The following is a 15,954-nucleotide window of genomic DNA, read 5'->3' as shown; positions in this document are numbered from 1 at the left end:
TAACAGAGGGTGCAAAATATTCTATTGTTCATGTACGCTGATAGATTCAGCTAAGAAAAAAGAGGATCATAGACAATGCGCCAATTTTTTGCACTCAACAAACAAGCGGCAGCAGTAGCAAAATCACCATACAACCACTCGAAACTTGCTGCAAGTATTGACTCTGCAACATTTGATACATGAATCACAATAGAAGCTTCATTATTATGATGCATAAATCAGGTACAAGAACATAATTATTCAACGTAAGTTCATTGTTACGCTCTCAATGGTCATCACAAAGCACCTAAATAGGAAGTATGAAAAGCAGGAAGAAGAACATGGTTGAATGAGAACCTCACAAACCCCAAAATTTCTGTTCTCTCTCTACTCGGCCATGTATTTGCTTAAGCAGACTTGTCCTGGTTGGCAGCAATATCCTTGAGCTTCTCCTTCAGCTCTCCACTCTGGATGGAAAAAAAGCCACATCAGCGAAATTAATTGGAAGTTGGAAGCAGAAATAGTATCAAACGAACCCTCACCTGGTGCATATTCATAATAATATCAGAACCTCCAATGAACTCCCCCTTGATGAATATCTGGGGGAAAGTTGGCCAGTGGCTGCAAAAGAAAGAACGGCTAAGAAAACAGAATCGTATGAAATCTCATCTCCACAATTGAAAATTTCAGCACAAATCGCCGACATAGGTTCATGTTGCAAGTTTATCTATTCTATGAAAAATAAAACCTATGACACGAAGTCATACGCTTGTTCTCAAAATGTAGCTGAAAGTGCAGAAGTCCATACTACAACCAGAGTCCCTTGATGTGATGGATGGAATTCTAGGTAGATACTAGAGGCTGAAGTAATTTGTTCAACAAGAAAGAAAAACATTGAAAGAAACCTATATTGGCTGCTATAACTTTAAGTAGTATATCAACACTATAATCATCTTGGCATTGTTAAATATGTTATATCAGGGGCCCTTGAAGCATTTTCAGTGTAAAAGTAACATGTATATGAAAAATCAGCCAAATTTACTCACTGTTAAAAGGGAGGTGAGACTCACCTGAAAGCTTTCACAGCACCTTTCAGCTCTGCATTTTCCAAAATATTCCTAGCACTTAACGGAACATCTGCAAGGGTGGTAAGAAGACTTCAGCAGGTTCAATCAATCAAATTCAAAAATTTAACACATCATGAAGGGACTGCAATACGTGAGAAGAAACAGATACGAATGAAATTGATGACATTTTCTTCCATGCACAACATTCACTAGCACTTAGTGTGGTACATGGACATTATACCTGTGTAGGACATAAAAAGACGTGGATAATATTATTTCCACGTACAATGAAGCCTTGCAATCAGCATATGACAAGCTGTTATAGCTACACACAAGCCCGTCATACAGAAAGAGAAATTAAACCACCATTACGAGCTGACAAAAAAAGAATATAGCTGATTTGGGTTAGATTTTTTCCAGTTTTACAGCTGCTTCCCCACCAAAGCTCTTTCAATAATTGAAATCTTGGGAAGCTAAGCATTTGACAAAAACTCTCGACCTGGTTTGCCTTCAGAATGCTCCCGCTGAGGCACAAGATGTGTAGGTACTATAGAGGACAAAGATGTTTCACATAAAAATTAACAGTACCATTTGGTTATTGGTAGAGCTGATCGAATGTTGATGTTTGTAGTGATAACACATGCAAAAGGATGATCAGCATCAGTACTCAAGTCTCATGCGCTACTGCAGTACCTAGGAATGCAGTAGCTATGTACTCTCACATTCCCAGTAGTAATTATACTTGGAATTGTATATTCATGGTTTTCTCGATAGGTTCATTTGGAATGTGAGTACATTCCTCCAATCGCATCATCCAGAAAGTCAAGATCAACTCTATGCTAATTCCTGTAGCAATTAAAAACAATCCAGTCCTGTACTTGCCTCCCTAATCACATCATAACCAGCTCTATACGAATCACATTTTGCAAAGTTCTAGCAAAAGCCTAAAACAAAGATCAGAAAATACATTCAGCAGCCAATTTTGTCAATGCCACTTCGCCATAGTCTTTCAAATTGAAAACGTGAGTAGGTAAGTCCACCAAAGACATGCTGAAAACGCTATAAAAGGCAAGAGAACTTACTGTAATGTTTCAATACTCTTACAGCTAGAGAGCTGAACCCACACTGCGGAAACTCAGGGACCCCTTTCATGTATATCATCACAGGATTTTCCTTGACATCCTAAATCATAAACTAACGAAGTTGAACAAATGACGAGAATAGATGAGCAAAGTAAGTAGGATGCAGAACATAATGAAGAACTGTATAACCATGTCATGTCATGTCTCAGAGCACCTACCTGTTCAACGACATCCTTTAGAGAAGTGGCAGAGTCCTGAAACTTATCCGTAGGTTTGAAGTCATCATGCGTGTCAGGGTCATTTGGTACAGTTGTGGAGTATCTCATTCCTCTTTGAATAAATGATCCAGATACCTGCTAATAATGGTTGCAAAAGGGTTGTTAGCACAATATTGCAAATATAAAATAACATACAGACTCGAATAATTCAGGCATTATCAGCTATTAGGCTTGAGAGTTAGTGGGTCTAAACACCTGACCAATAACCAATGGCTTTTTTTATCTCACTTGAGCACTGCCTCCACTATCCTTAGAGAAACAAGTTTAAGAATTTATTTAAAAGTTGTTACATTGCCAATGACTAAGAAAAGAAGTTAAGTTTGAAATAGGAAGTAACTGCCAGTAAAGGCTAGCATTGCACTTCCATCAGTGGAGTATCACATAAGCACAACTGTCATGCTGGAGAAGAAGCAACTTGGGGTCGTTACGGAAATAACCTATGTAATTAAAATTAGGACCCTTCGGAGAAAAGAAGGAAAGCGGTTTACAGTGACTCCTCTGCTCAGGGCAACATCCGCTGAGCTCCACGTTTCTACTTCTGTTTTCTTATTTGCCCATTTAAACTAGCTTCTACTCAATATCTTAGGGCACACCTCAAAAACCATCTTTCATCTTCAGAATTCAATCCTATGCACCAAAATCCATCCAATAATATCCAGTATAACCACATCTTATGTTAGTTGACACAGGAACAAAAGCTCACCATTCTATTAGAGCATCCTGCTGGGGACCCTGTAATGCCCTTGAGTAGTAGGTTCGACAAGGCTCTCGCCATGATGCTTTGTGCAGTACAGCTCAAGGTTGTATGTTCTATGCACTAAAGGACCGCACCACGGAGTATCTCTACAAAGCAAAGATTATGTGCAGCGTATCAGTTATAATTCATACAATGGATCAAAAATATGTAATAGTTAATAACATTCAAACAAATAACTCCACCAAAGTCTGGATAGAGCTCATAAACAATAATCAACAGTCAACCCAAAGCGAATCTGAGCTTTGCATCTGGAAGTGGTTTCTCAAGCTCGTGTCATCATCAATCAATCCATTAATAAATCAGACCTTTTGCAACTAAAAGTAATTAAACCTAAATTTGCATCATCATCATCAATACCATATAAGCCATGCAGTGGAAACAACTAGGGGTGAGCATGTCCACACAGTCCGGTTCCACTTCCACGGCTGGAACTGGGAACTAAGCCAGAGGGACGGTTCTAGAGAACCTAGAACAGAGAACTGTACCACCCCCTTCTTTTTTCTTTCTTTCTTTTTTTTGCAAAATCATGTTTGATTTCGTACTAAAAGTTTTCAATGCAAGAGCCAAAGCAAAAGCACCACACAAACACACATAAGAAAAAATCAGAAATTAATTCAATCAATCCAAATCTCAAGCCTCTCAACAGTAGAACCTCTCCACATCAGTCCCAGTCTCATTACTATCATTAAGGATTAAAAAAAAAAACCCACTTCAGACGACATGAGTGCAGGGCACAAGGAAATGTGTGCTCAAGCAAGAATGTTCCGAAGCTTGTGCCATCAAAATTCATCTAAACTACCAAACCCCCACCATCTATCAGGCCCCACTCAGAGCGAAAAACAGTCCTTAGCCTCAGCAAGAAGCCTCAACACAAAAACCATGATCACGGTCAGCGACCCAACAATCGGAATGCTAAAGGGATGATCCAGAATATGAAAGCGAGGCAAATTACGTGAAGTTGCTACTGCTGATTTTCTGCTGCTGAGAACCCATGAGCATGGAAAAGGGGTTTAAAAGAAAGGCAAGAGAAGAGAGATGGAAGGGCGAAGGTTACCGGCGGCTGAGCTCGCGGCGGTCACGAGCAAAGGAAAGAAGAGATGGGGGTTCGCGGCTGGAATAAATCGTCGGAGCTTTTGGATACTCGTCGCCACGCCAATCGTTTGCTTCTCTCTCCTCTTATGTATGTAGAACAGAAAAGGAAAGAAGAAAGGAAAATGAGAAGGCCCTTTTTTTTTTTTTTGGTCGAAAGGAGGCCCATTTGAGGAAGCTATATAATGGAGTGAACTTTTTTTTCATTTTTCATGGCTTTAATTTGATGTCAAAAAATAAATCGTATCGGCAAAAGGGCGAGCGGGCCAGGGCGGGGCGGCCATCGTAGCTGCTCCGCTGAAGGTTGCTGTCCGACCCCGCAATGAAATATTCGATTTGAACCACTATTATTAACTATCAATATCAAGTGTACAAGCTCGTCACTGGCACGCCGAGTTTTTTCATTTGCGAAAATGTACGAGCTGTAACTATTCAGTCCATCCTAAGTGTACGAGCATGTTTCCATAGGACCATTGGGGTGCTAGAAGTGATGAAGTCTTTTAATGTGAGATAGCATAATGCCCAAAGCATAAGCTGATCAGAGGTTCGCTCACAACATGGCTCGAATTTGTAATCTCATGAAAGATAGCATGACCCTTTTATTATTCAGTTATCACATTTGGTGGCAACGTCAAACACCTTGAATCCTTAAAAACTCTATAAACTTCATAAGTTTAGATCAGCACGAATTTATCATTCTTTTAAAACACACTCCTTATACTCACGTTTGGACTCGTCTGTAGTGTTAAACACGCTCCAACATCGTTCAAACATGGAACAGGCCTTGGATTGAAAAGCAAGCGCTCCAAGCAATTCCATCATCCACGCTCTGGCCTTAGAAGCGCTCTACACAAGCAAAACACAATTAGACAATAAAATGGAAACGGAGACTTGATGTCGAACCATCTGTCATCTTCTAGTTTTTGCTCTTTTTCTGTACTTGCACCTCCCTAAACCAGGAACTAGAGCTTTCAGTAGCCTGAAGAATTTCAATCACGAGAAGGGGATTTTTGTTGCGTATGCATTGAACACCATGTCGTTGATAATGATCAAGACTGGCACACCAAGTCCCAGGGCAAAGGAAAATTCTCAGGAAAGTGTCAATGTCAAAGACGGATTTATCTCCACAGTATTCTTACAATGTAAATGTGTAAAGTCGACCTTAGATATGACCTCAGAATTCGAGAGACGCGAGTTTTATGGATCCAACTCACTTCACAAACGGAGAAAATTGCGATCCTTAGAGATTTAGATTGGAAAACCAGGATCTGTGAGATGACACCGATGCGATGGAAACAGAGGATATCCTAGAATTATTACATGAAATTCTACACGCTGCTCTACAAAGTCATAGTTGGAAGAAACCACGATAGTAAAGTATGGCCAGCTGGTAATGTCTGGAAAAAGGAGTGCACGGTTGTCCAAGTTGAGTGCCATGCCTCCTCAAGCACAACTTCAGTTCTGCAAGGCCAGAGGCCTAATGCTTTGCATCTTCTTCTTCGCAGAACTTTGAGTAGTCGTCAGCCCCCATCAGGTCTTTCACTTCGTTTGCATCGCTCACCTCGACCTTTATTATCCACCCATCCTCATATGGACTTGAGTTAACCTGCAAAAGCCGCAGACAAAGAACCCTTCTAATCGTAAACTTTAGCAAGACAGCTGAACCTGATGACAACGGTTTGAACATCTCCACAGAAGATATAAATATTTCAAAAGATGGTATTCAAATGATCAGTTAAAGAGTAGCTACTCTAGTTAACACATTGATTCAAACAAAAACCGAACCAACAAAATACCATCATCCACTTTTTGAATCGGTATGCCATGAAGAACCAAATTTAACTAATCGTTTCAATCACCAAAACCAATGCAACAAGAACATAATTTTAAAGGAGAACTCACTAGACCAGGAGACTTGTTGAGCTCTTCATTGACTTCGACGACTTTCCCTGAAATGGGAGAGTATATATCGCTAGTGGCCTTGACGCTCTCAACCGCACCAAAGCTGCTGCCCTGCGCGACCGCAGCCCCTACTTCCGGCAATTCGACATACACAACATCTCCCAAATGGTCCTGCGCGTGATCAGTTATTCCAACAGTTGCAGAAGCGCCGTCAATTTTCACCCACTCATGAGAATCGGCATACTTGAGATCCTTGAGAACTGCAATAATTCCAAGACAGGGATATGCCATATGAAGTAATTTCTATAGCAATCAGCACACTGACTATAAGAGGATGATCCACAGATTCGAAACAAGCTGGTCACAGTGAGTAAATTAGATAATTGGAAATAGTCATCTGATCTTGATTCCTGAATGGACACAACAAGAGGGATAATTGTTACATTCAGAGAACAAATCTGATCTGGCTTATTAATGCCATTTGAGTTTTCAATTGAAGATGCTAGTGACTTGAATATGTGTCCTTTTTTAGCAGATTGTCCTTTTTTTGGCAGATTGTTCTGCAACTCATTCATGCTGATCAATATGCTCTAGTTTGGACTCAACACGCACAACATAAAACAATGCCACTTTGGCTCAAGCAACAGGGAACAAACGTTATTGGCTCGATCCCACCGATCTATGCTCAACACAACAATGCCACTTACGCAACCCATTGATCAAGATCAGATCCTTTTCTTCTACTTTTTTCCACAACATAGATCACATATCATTCTTTCTAAATACCATATCGGTGAGCTCCACGTCTATCCATAAATATGTTAACCAACTTGTCATGACAATGTACGGAGACAGTCTGAAAGCAAGATCTAAAGACAAAGCTTTGATCAATAAGAAGAAGATCGAGATAAAAAGCAGGACCCTTTTCTTCCTCTCTTACCTGTGGAAAATCCTCTGTGGAACACTGAGATCTTGAGGTATGAGGCCGCTCTTGACGCCCACAGCAGCCTCGACGACGCCATATCTGTATTCTAATCTGGGACTATCCCTCTTCAGTCGTCTGTGCACACTCCACAATGCCTCTCTCTCCCTCCCACAAAGATTTACACAGGATGTGGGGTTTGGTGGATGTTCCAAACAGCAACTGCCCTTGTTGTCGTTGGGGTTGTTGCATCGAAATTGGAAATTGAGTATAAATATTCCAAATTGATTGAAACGAAGCCAAACAAACAAAAGAAAAAGATAATGGTGGTGAGTCATTTGTCTCAGCAAACTCCAATGAGCAGAAAGTTGGTGGAATGCTGATTTGTGTGCACCAATATGAACATCACGTGCTTAGTGGCTGCAGCACAGGAATCCTTAGCAGCCCAAGTTCCATTTTATTAATCTCGATTCTCTCGCAAATTGCACCTCCATCCATGTCAACTCATACCTACTATAAAATCACTTCTTTCGGCAATTGGCCCGATGTTCTGGTCGAGAATTTCCTTCTATGGTTTTGTGTATATCAATGAGTCGTCGGTAACAATGTAATTAAGTATACTTAATAAGTGACTAGGAAGAACTCGTTAACAAGACTTAATTTCGATAACTATCAATAAGTATCAAAAAACTGTTTGTGAAAAAAATGACTGGTGACTTTTTTTTCCCCAAGCAACTTAGTAATAACTTACCAATATTATTATGAAAATACAACTTTTTTTATAATTTGCAAATTAGTAATTTTTATACTAACTACTACTTTTATTTATAATACTCTAATGTTTTGAATTTACTAACTATTATATCAAAATTACCAACCTAAATTAGAGTGGTTTTGTCAAATTAAATTACCATCACACAACAAAATGTGTTGACCATCCGGGCTTCTCTCCCTTGGTACACCACTTTGGTGTTCTTAAAGATATCTCTAAGCTACATATAAAAACTTCCAATTTGACATATGGGCGAACATACAAGCATACTCGACGTAGCTCCTACTCCTAGCACGACATTTGCACATTTAGATACTAGAGCTCTATCGTTTTGCAAAATTCTTAATCGAAAGGACATTCTTAATATCATGCTTTTACACATTCAAATGCCAGCCTTAGAAAACAATAGCATAAGGACCAAATCTCTCTCCCTCAATATTTTTTTTTCATGTATTTCAAGTACTTATGTTCAGCTTTCTTTGAGAAACAACCTGAGTTTGAATATTTTTTTTTTTTTTTTTTTTTTATAAGTCACCATCCCGAAAAGAAGAGTACCACGGCGAAACGGAATGCAGCAGTACTCGAGCTTTGCAGAAAATTTCTATCAAACTACTCGAACAGTTCTTTCTCATTAATATCAAGTTAAGCGATAACTATAGAGAGTCGCACGCATTTCCAAAACCATTATTTGGAGCTAGTGTGGTCGTGCCGCGGTGGAACAATGAGTGGAGAAGAGGCTGGCTTGCTGATGATGTTAACCAAGAAATCACACCTTGCACAGCCATCTCATTTCCAAGATTGTTCTCGCTGATTAAACTATAGAAAGCGCGCTTCCTTTATACAGGCAAAGCAGTTCTCATGCTCTTGTGCATAGTTCTGATGACAGCTGTGACCTGCTCTCTCTGATCTTCGCTTGAACATGCCGAAAGCAGAACTTTCGCAGTCCCTCCGTCCGGTAAACAACCGGCATCGATCATTTCCTCAAAAATGTCTAAACATCTTTTGTAAAGCTTCTTTCTTGAGTATGCTCCAAGTCGTGATGTCCACGTAACGACATCTGGCTGTAACTTTTTGATAGGAATCGTCTGGAAAAGCTCCTCGACTTTTTCCAAATACCCTGCTCGTGCATATGCATTGATCAGTGTATTATAGGTGGTTATATCGGCTAGATATGGTCCAGTTTCCATTGCAGTCAACACTTCCTCCATCTTTTCGAATTGTCCTAATCGACCATAGAGGTTCAACATGCTGTTGAGGACATGAGTATCTGGCTCGAGCCCAGATTGCTGCATCTGTCTTACGATGTCCTCACACTTAGCTATGTTGCCACTTTTCGAGTAAGCACATAAAAGTAGCATGTGCGATTTCATCGTGGGGACTATCCCTATTCGCTTCATGTCTTCGAAAACAGATTCTGCATCTGAACCACAAGCACCAAGAAGAGTTAGATAAAGGATGGGGACAGCAGGCAAGTGCTTACAAGAATGAATCTAGTTCCGCAAGAGATGCATTCTAATTTTGTCCCACCAAGTGTTTTATGCTTCCCGTAGATGAATGAGCAAACATCATGCCATTCCAGCATTTAAAGCTATTGGATCTCTTTCAATCCTCATAGCCAAATTTAAAATAACCATTACTGTAATTATAGAGTATATGAGGCCAAAAAAAAATGGCAAGATATTGGCAATGATTTTATTAGAGCAATGAGTATCCTACACCATAATATCTTATTTCCACTCTAAAATTTATTGCGAGCTCATTTAGGAAAATGTGAAATGCAAAGCTTAATCAATCCAAACATAGAAAATTACTCAGAAGCAAGCACTCTATATAGATTTTTCTTTTCTTGCTATTCCCAGGATGGATCACGTGCCAATCTCCCCTCCCACTGGACAGAATGCTAATGGCCAACATTCTAGGTAGATTGCATTTGTTTGATCCAACTAAGTAAACTCCAGATTTCAATATCATGCTCACTAATCTCTTCTGATAAATGAGAAAAAAAAAAAAAGACCCATACCCCTATGTGTAGTGTTTCATTTTCGAATCTCATCAACACCATAGTAACTATAGGAAGCATCATCTGCTCAAGTTGCTAACCTTCGTAAAGACCTGATTAACACCATAGTAACTTTAGGTCTTAATGGACTTGACTATTGGAAGATGGTCTAGCACATCATCATCAGCTCAAGTTGTGACTAACCTTTATAAAGACCTGATCTCCCATATGCATCTACCATAATATTGAATGACGCCCTATCAGGTTCACAGCCCATGTGCTGCATGAGTGAGAAAATTTCTGCTGCACCATAAGGATAACCTGCACGGCTGTCAAAGAATTTGGCCTAATCATTTCAGAAATAGTGAGAGAAAGGAAATTATCAAGGCTCATGAACAATGCAGCTTCAAGTACAAACTTAAAATATCTCTATGCTCCCTATGAAATCCTTCAGCTTTAACTTATTGGTAATTGAAAACCAGAATTTGTATTGTAGCCATAGATTCGAGGAGGCAAAAGCCAAAAGTTACATTAATTTCTTTGAAGGATTACACAACTAACTTCTCCTGCAACTCATCAATTACTGAAGTTGTTTTTAATACAATCTAACCCTTCTTAGCATTCTCGCAAGTAACATAAGCTATATTAGAGTCTAGAAATGCCGCTATGTGATCTATAACCATTACTACAAATTTTACAGAATCAATGTGGAGTAATATATTGTAATCTTAAAGCACCAGAGATTACAAGATTTCTCTTGTGATTCTTTGGTTAACTATCATGTTGCTACCTTCTGATCTATAGATATTTTCACCATACTTTTTTCAGTGCTTGCAAAGGATATTGTCACCATAAAAATTTAAGAGAAGAAACCATATCAAATAAATACCTGTAAGCTTCCATGAGTGCATTATAAGCGTAAACATCAGGCTCATGCCCAGCTTCCTGCAGCCGCTCAAATATTTCTTCTGCTTTTTCACATAGCCCCTCCCTTGCAAATGCATTGATGAGAACGGTATATGTGCAGATATTTTGCTTAATCCTTTGACTTCTCATTTCATTGAACATCTTTAAGGCCATATAGGATTTACTTGCCTGCACAAGAATATACATAACCAATCAGAAATTTCCACAAAAGAACAAAGCATGAGAGGCAAGCTGATCTCATATATTTTCTCTAGATAATAATAATCATTTAAAAAATGATCAGCATCAAGTACGTATTGCACTTCAGGCCAAACTTGTTAAGAGGACCTCAAACACTAATTAAACGTCAAAGTCGCAACAATGGAAGCGTGTTGCACTTAGTGTGACTAGAGTTAGCAGGACAGCTGCTGAAAGGCATGAGTACATTGTACAGTCAAAGTCACCTTTCCAAACAAGTTGATCAGCATGGTGTAAGTCTCAGTTGTTGGTTGGCAAGACTCTCTCTTCATCCTATCAAAGATCTTGAGTGCCTTTTCAGGCTTTCCTACCTTCATTAGCCCATCAATGTATGCATTATACACAGCTGCACCTGCTTGAATGAGAGATTGTCCTGTTCATGCCAGACTGAATATGAAGTACCAAACATAATATGGTGGAATGGAAGCAATACAATGCAAAACTTCTCTTCGAGGTCGCTCAGAGAACCCCATAAACAAAGACGATGCACAGAGACCTTTTGACTCTCGAGCCAATATGACAACATATCTAGCAGTAATTATGTGTTCGTGCTGATGGACAGAGGAGTTCTAGGCATTGTTAGAGTCTCAAAGGCTAGCAGCTTCTGTCCTACTAACTAATTTGGACAAACTAGGAGATCATACTCTTTACATGGTTTATTTCACACCTCTCCATGCAGTGAATAGAGGAATTCAACTTTGTATAAGTGGATTCCTTGGATTCACATAATTGAGACAAGGCCTTCTGCATGATCAATGACATAACTCTATCTTGAGTTCACCTCGGTATGAAATGAAAGAAATGTTGGCTCTAATAATTCATACCATGTGATATTATCACCTAATAAACTATCTTCTGTCTTCAAACAAATAAAAAAAGATCTTCTGTCCTTATGCAAAAGGCTATTTTTGGTTACAAACGCCACAAAATTATGGATGTAAAACATCAAAGAACCATATATATATATATGTTTACTCTGCTACAATACATTTAAAGCAAAATAATGTCTTGCCCAACTTTTTTTTATTACTTTCAGCAAGACAAGAAATTCATGCCAATCAACAATCCATCTTTACACCTTTCCACCTAGTACGTGCAAACCTATTCATTTGAAGTCCTCTCAGAGTTAAAAATTCAGTTAGCCGATGATTCTACCACTATGCGACTTACTATATATTACCATAACGCACTTGGAGGAAGGCCATATTTTCTCATCTCTGCAAAGACAGCCTCGGCTTTCTCTAGCAAGCCACATGTACAGTAGGCTTTCAGAAGAAGGGCATATGTATCCTCAGTAGGAACACACCGAGCTTCAATAAGTTGTAAATACGTGGTTTCTGCCTTCTGATACATTGACTTGTGTCCATAAGCATCTATCAATAAATTGTAGCAAATAACATCTGGCTGGAAGGAGCTCCTATGCAGTAACCACTCACCTATCTGTGCATATCATCACAAACATTAGGAAAGTCAGACATTGCATGTAAACAACATCATGCATATCCTCTCTCACTGAAGAAAAATCATGACGTCATACAGATATTAGCATCTAATTGAAGGTTTGCAGAATTTCCAGCTGTATAAGCCAACTTTGTCTCAACTAAATGAATCATGGAACAATTAGAAGAACATACAAACCATGAATGTGAGGTCACTAGCGTCTAAAGCAGCAGAGCACAAAAGAAAAATCGCATATCCAACCATAATCAAAAACAGCAAATGCGTAACCGTGGCGTTACAAACCAACCACTAAAAATCTTCAGAAATGAAATTATCGAACATAGTTGAACTTTGGTCAGCTCAAATTGCTTTGCAGATGGTACATAAAAGAATCCTCTATTAAACAACACAGAAAATAAGATCTAAATAAAAAGATCCAAACTTTGTCTCACCAGAATTATGGGGTGCCATTTCTTATTCAAACGAAGTTGAACAGCCACATTTATGACATCATCCCAAGTTGCATGAGTTGGAGGGAGAGTATCAAGACAAGCATTGACCCTTTTAGCATCATTTTCCTCCGTAACGAAGCTCAGAATTTGCTGAGCACTAGGACTCAGTACAGGGAATATCCCATCCACAAACCCAGAGCCATACTTCCAGCCTTGGCCTCTCAAAGACCCACCTGCCAAAACTTGTCAAAATTAGTTAAATTTTTGGCAAAAAGGGAACAACAAAGAAAAAGACCGAACATTTTACTGATTACCCTTTTTCCTGGAGACCTTTCTGTGATCGAATCTTCTCAATTTGCCACGCTTATCGATGTAAAAGCTGTCCCTCTTAAAACTGTCCAGAGAACTACCTTTTTCCGAGCTACTTGATAATCTCCATTTGAAGTTATGGCCGAGAAGCCTCGGCCTCGCGATTATGCATTTGAATAATGTGCAGGGCAGGACCCAACTTTCTGTCATAGCTTGCTCTTTTTCTTCTACTGTTTCGTCTCTCAGACCAGGTTCGCACGAAGCCAACTGGGTAACGCTGCAATCACTTGCTCATATTCGGCTTCCATGGCTTTCTTGCTCCTGTCTGGTTCTTGATATTATTTCCGTCGATATTTGCGGAAAATATCTTATCCTAGGATGTGGTGTTAAAAAATGAGGAAAAAGAATGTCTAACGCTAGAATAATAATCAGTAAGTTACAAGAATAAAAAATTTATTATTGTATTTGTGTAAAAATACAGGATACTAGTGTGAATATTAATCATTATAAATGTATCAGTAGTTACTTTCTTCAGTTAAAATGTCACTATTATGAGACAAATTACTAACCATATCAAATTTTCTATTTTATACAATTTATTAAGAATCGATATGAACGTTTTGTACATTGATCATGATATCTTAAGCACCACATTAGTTAGGAGAGGCTAGTGATATATAAGCTAACATTCACTATCCAATGACCACAATATCGTATAATTACTTAAAGTATTCGTTTGGCTTAACCACGTAGAACGCTGCAGATCATTATAAATAATATTAGAGTTGTTGTGGTTCATACCCGATAAGCTCGTGTGGTTCCTCATAGCACTTCTTCTGGAAACTAGATCCATACCCTATTCGACACATCACATAGGCGGTATATTGCTTAACCTTCATGAAAAGGGCCGATTCGTTACATTTATAAAAAAACATGTCCTGTGATGTTTCCCTACTTTACTGTATGAGAAGTTTTATTGGAGGGATTAAACATATCTTATTCGTGAAAAGTACTTGTCTATTAAGAAGCTACCATCCATTTCCAATTCTCGTTTCTTCTTGTTGATAATAATTTGTTTCCAACCTAGAGAAACCGAAAAACAGAAAAAGAAAGTTCGAATTGGAGCTGCAATAAGAAGATCAAAAGGACATAAATATTACTGGCCTTTGACTGTCCTTTGAATGCATTCGTGCGTTTTGCATATGTATATATAGCTTTGCCCCTAGCGGCCATGCATGGAACAATCAACAAACTCCCGCTTTGATCGCCTCTCTCTCTGTCTCTCTCTCTCTCTCTCTCTCTCTCTCTCTCTCCACCACCACCATGAGATGCCGACACCGCTTTGTCATACGCCGGCAACCATCCTAGCGAAAGAAATGAATATAGGGTCATCCATTGCTCGTCTGTAATTTTGGTTCATGTTCTTCGTATTACATAAGATTTAGCCATCTCAGTTAGATTTCTATGGGAGAAAGGGATGGCGATGCGCGGGTCCAGGCCGTCATCTGCCTCTTCTTCGTGTGCGTCGTTGCCGGGGGTGTCTTCCTCAGCCTCTACATATTCCTTCCCGAGACGGAATCCAACAGCTGGTTTTATCTCGCCGGCATAGTCCTCGAGGCCATCCCATGGTGCTTTTGGCTTCTTGGTTATCTCTACTCTTGTCTCCGGCCTAGACCTGCAAATAATCCGCCCAAAGGGCTCTCCGCTCGTGTAAATAGCACAGCTGTGGCGCCGGCGCCGGCGAATAATCCGCAGTCGCCGGCAAAGGATTCCCCTCGCAGCGGGGACAATGATGATGACGAGCAAAGGCGCGTTCATTTTGGCGCTGTGATTGTGATGGGGAATGAGCAGCAAAACGAACATCAATCAGGTGTTGAAGGGCATAATAATAATGCTCTGGGGAATGGAAAAGGTGGAGGTGATCATTCTCACAGCAACACCGGGTCGACTTCAAGCACATTAAATGATCACGATCTGTCGATCGGTTCGAGGGAAAGCGAGATGCCATTGACTCTTGGGGTTTCCTCTTGTAAATGAACCTTGTGTGAAGGTTAATGTTAAACATTTCTGATGCATACGGTGCAAATAGCTGTCAATATTTGTTAGATATCAAGATGAGACAATGGAGTCGATGTGATTTCACCGAAGAATGATTCCTTTTTTTGCTTCGTAATTCAAGCTGTGAATCTGTTTCGAGTCAAGCGGCGAGATAGAAACCGAGTGTATTGAGATTTTGCCTACATGTGACAGGAATTGTCTAAATATTCTTGTGAAAGGGCTGAGGTCTCTGAAACTGACATAGACTTCATGTCAAGTAAGATGATGTGATGATCTTCTGGGCCAAAGTGTGGAAAAGTGACAAAGTATGTATTTTGTGAACTCGTTTGTTCTTTTACCTCCTTTTCATGAGAGAGGTTATACATGTAATAAGAGAACCAGAAAGGAAGATGCTTATCATTATGTGCAATACTGATATTGATGCCTTCATTGCTTGCAAGCTTGTTTGTTTTTCAATGTCAATTCAAAGTGCATGGCCAAATATTTTGCCCGGACAAAGCTATTGCCAGCGTATCAGAGACTAATTTTAAATGGGATATGAAACTTGACACAGCCTATAAAGCTGAATATAGCATTGATTCCGGCTTATGTATTGATTGTAATGAAGCATGAGTAAAGTACACTTTTTCTGACTACTTTTGCAGGGCAAACTCGTTCATCTGGACAAATTTGTAGAATAATTCA

At 39.5% G+C, this 15,954-nt stretch overlaps 4 protein-coding genes across 5 annotated transcripts; 1 reads left to right on the top strand and 3 right to left on the bottom strand.

Annotated features, from left to right (window-relative positions):
- Nucleotides 1–171: 171 nt before the first annotated feature.
- On the bottom strand, nucleotides 172–4,370 carry LOC115693929 (monothiol glutaredoxin-S15, mitochondrial). Of its 2 annotated transcripts, none has more exons than XM_030621000.2 (7): nucleotides 4,218–4,370; nucleotides 3,110–3,249; nucleotides 2,347–2,484; nucleotides 2,129–2,228; nucleotides 1,050–1,116; nucleotides 522–600; nucleotides 172–446 (listed from the first exon to the last, which is right to left on the bottom strand). In XM_030621000.2, exons 2-7 carry the CDS (start codon nucleotides 3,179–3,181, stop codon nucleotides 387–389), a joined length of 516 nt encoding a protein of 171 aa, XP_030476860.1. In that variant the 5' UTR covers nucleotides 3,182–3,249; nucleotides 4,218–4,370; the 3' UTR covers nucleotides 172–386. The 2 variants fall into 2 exon arrangements, with proteins under 2 accessions (XP_030476860.1, XP_030476861.1); XM_030621001.2 differs by having other exon boundaries at nucleotides 2,347–2,481; nucleotides 4,218–4,369.
- Nucleotides 4,371–5,475: 1,105 nt separating this feature from the next.
- LOC115693931 (glycine cleavage system H protein 2, mitochondrial-like) lies at nucleotides 5,476–7,326 on the bottom strand. Its single transcript, XM_030621002.2, has 3 exons — nucleotides 7,095–7,326; nucleotides 6,155–6,414; nucleotides 5,476–5,858 (listed from the first exon to the last, which is right to left on the bottom strand). Exons 1-3 carry the CDS (start codon nucleotides 7,174–7,176, stop codon nucleotides 5,730–5,732), a joined length of 471 nt encoding a protein of 156 aa, XP_030476862.1. The 5' UTR covers nucleotides 7,177–7,326; the 3' UTR covers nucleotides 5,476–5,729.
- A 1,120-nt stretch (nucleotides 7,327–8,446) lies between these two features.
- On the bottom strand, nucleotides 8,447–13,546 carry LOC115693926 (pentatricopeptide repeat-containing protein At2g35130). The gene is made up of 7 exons (XM_030620997.2): nucleotides 13,218–13,546; nucleotides 12,904–13,136; nucleotides 12,202–12,451; nucleotides 11,218–11,363; nucleotides 10,737–10,942; nucleotides 10,052–10,176; nucleotides 8,447–9,268 (listed from the first exon to the last, which is right to left on the bottom strand). Exons 1-7 carry the CDS (start codon nucleotides 13,420–13,422, stop codon nucleotides 8,685–8,687), a joined length of 1,749 nt encoding a protein of 582 aa, XP_030476857.1. The 5' UTR covers nucleotides 13,423–13,546; the 3' UTR covers nucleotides 8,447–8,684.
- Nucleotides 13,547–14,389: 843 nt separating this feature from the next.
- On the top strand, nucleotides 14,390–15,376 carry LOC115693928 (uncharacterized). Its single transcript, XM_030620999.2, has one exon. It carries the CDS (start codon nucleotides 14,677–14,679, stop codon nucleotides 15,247–15,249), a length of 573 nt encoding a protein of 190 aa, XP_030476859.1. The 5' UTR covers nucleotides 14,390–14,676; the 3' UTR covers nucleotides 15,250–15,376.
- The last annotated feature ends 578 nt before the right edge of the window (nucleotides 15,377–15,954 follow it).

The sequence above is a fragment of the Syzygium oleosum genome, unplaced genomic scaffold (genome assembly GCF_021117445.2).
Source record: "Syzygium oleosum isolate NSW1041296 unplaced genomic scaffold, Sole_v2.1 Sole_v2.29, whole genome shotgun sequence".
NCBI lineage: Eukaryota > Viridiplantae > Streptophyta > Magnoliopsida > Myrtales > Myrtaceae > Syzygium > Syzygium oleosum.
The sequence above is the reverse complement of the archived record's forward strand: the minus strand, read 5'-3'. Positions and strand labels throughout refer to the sequence as shown.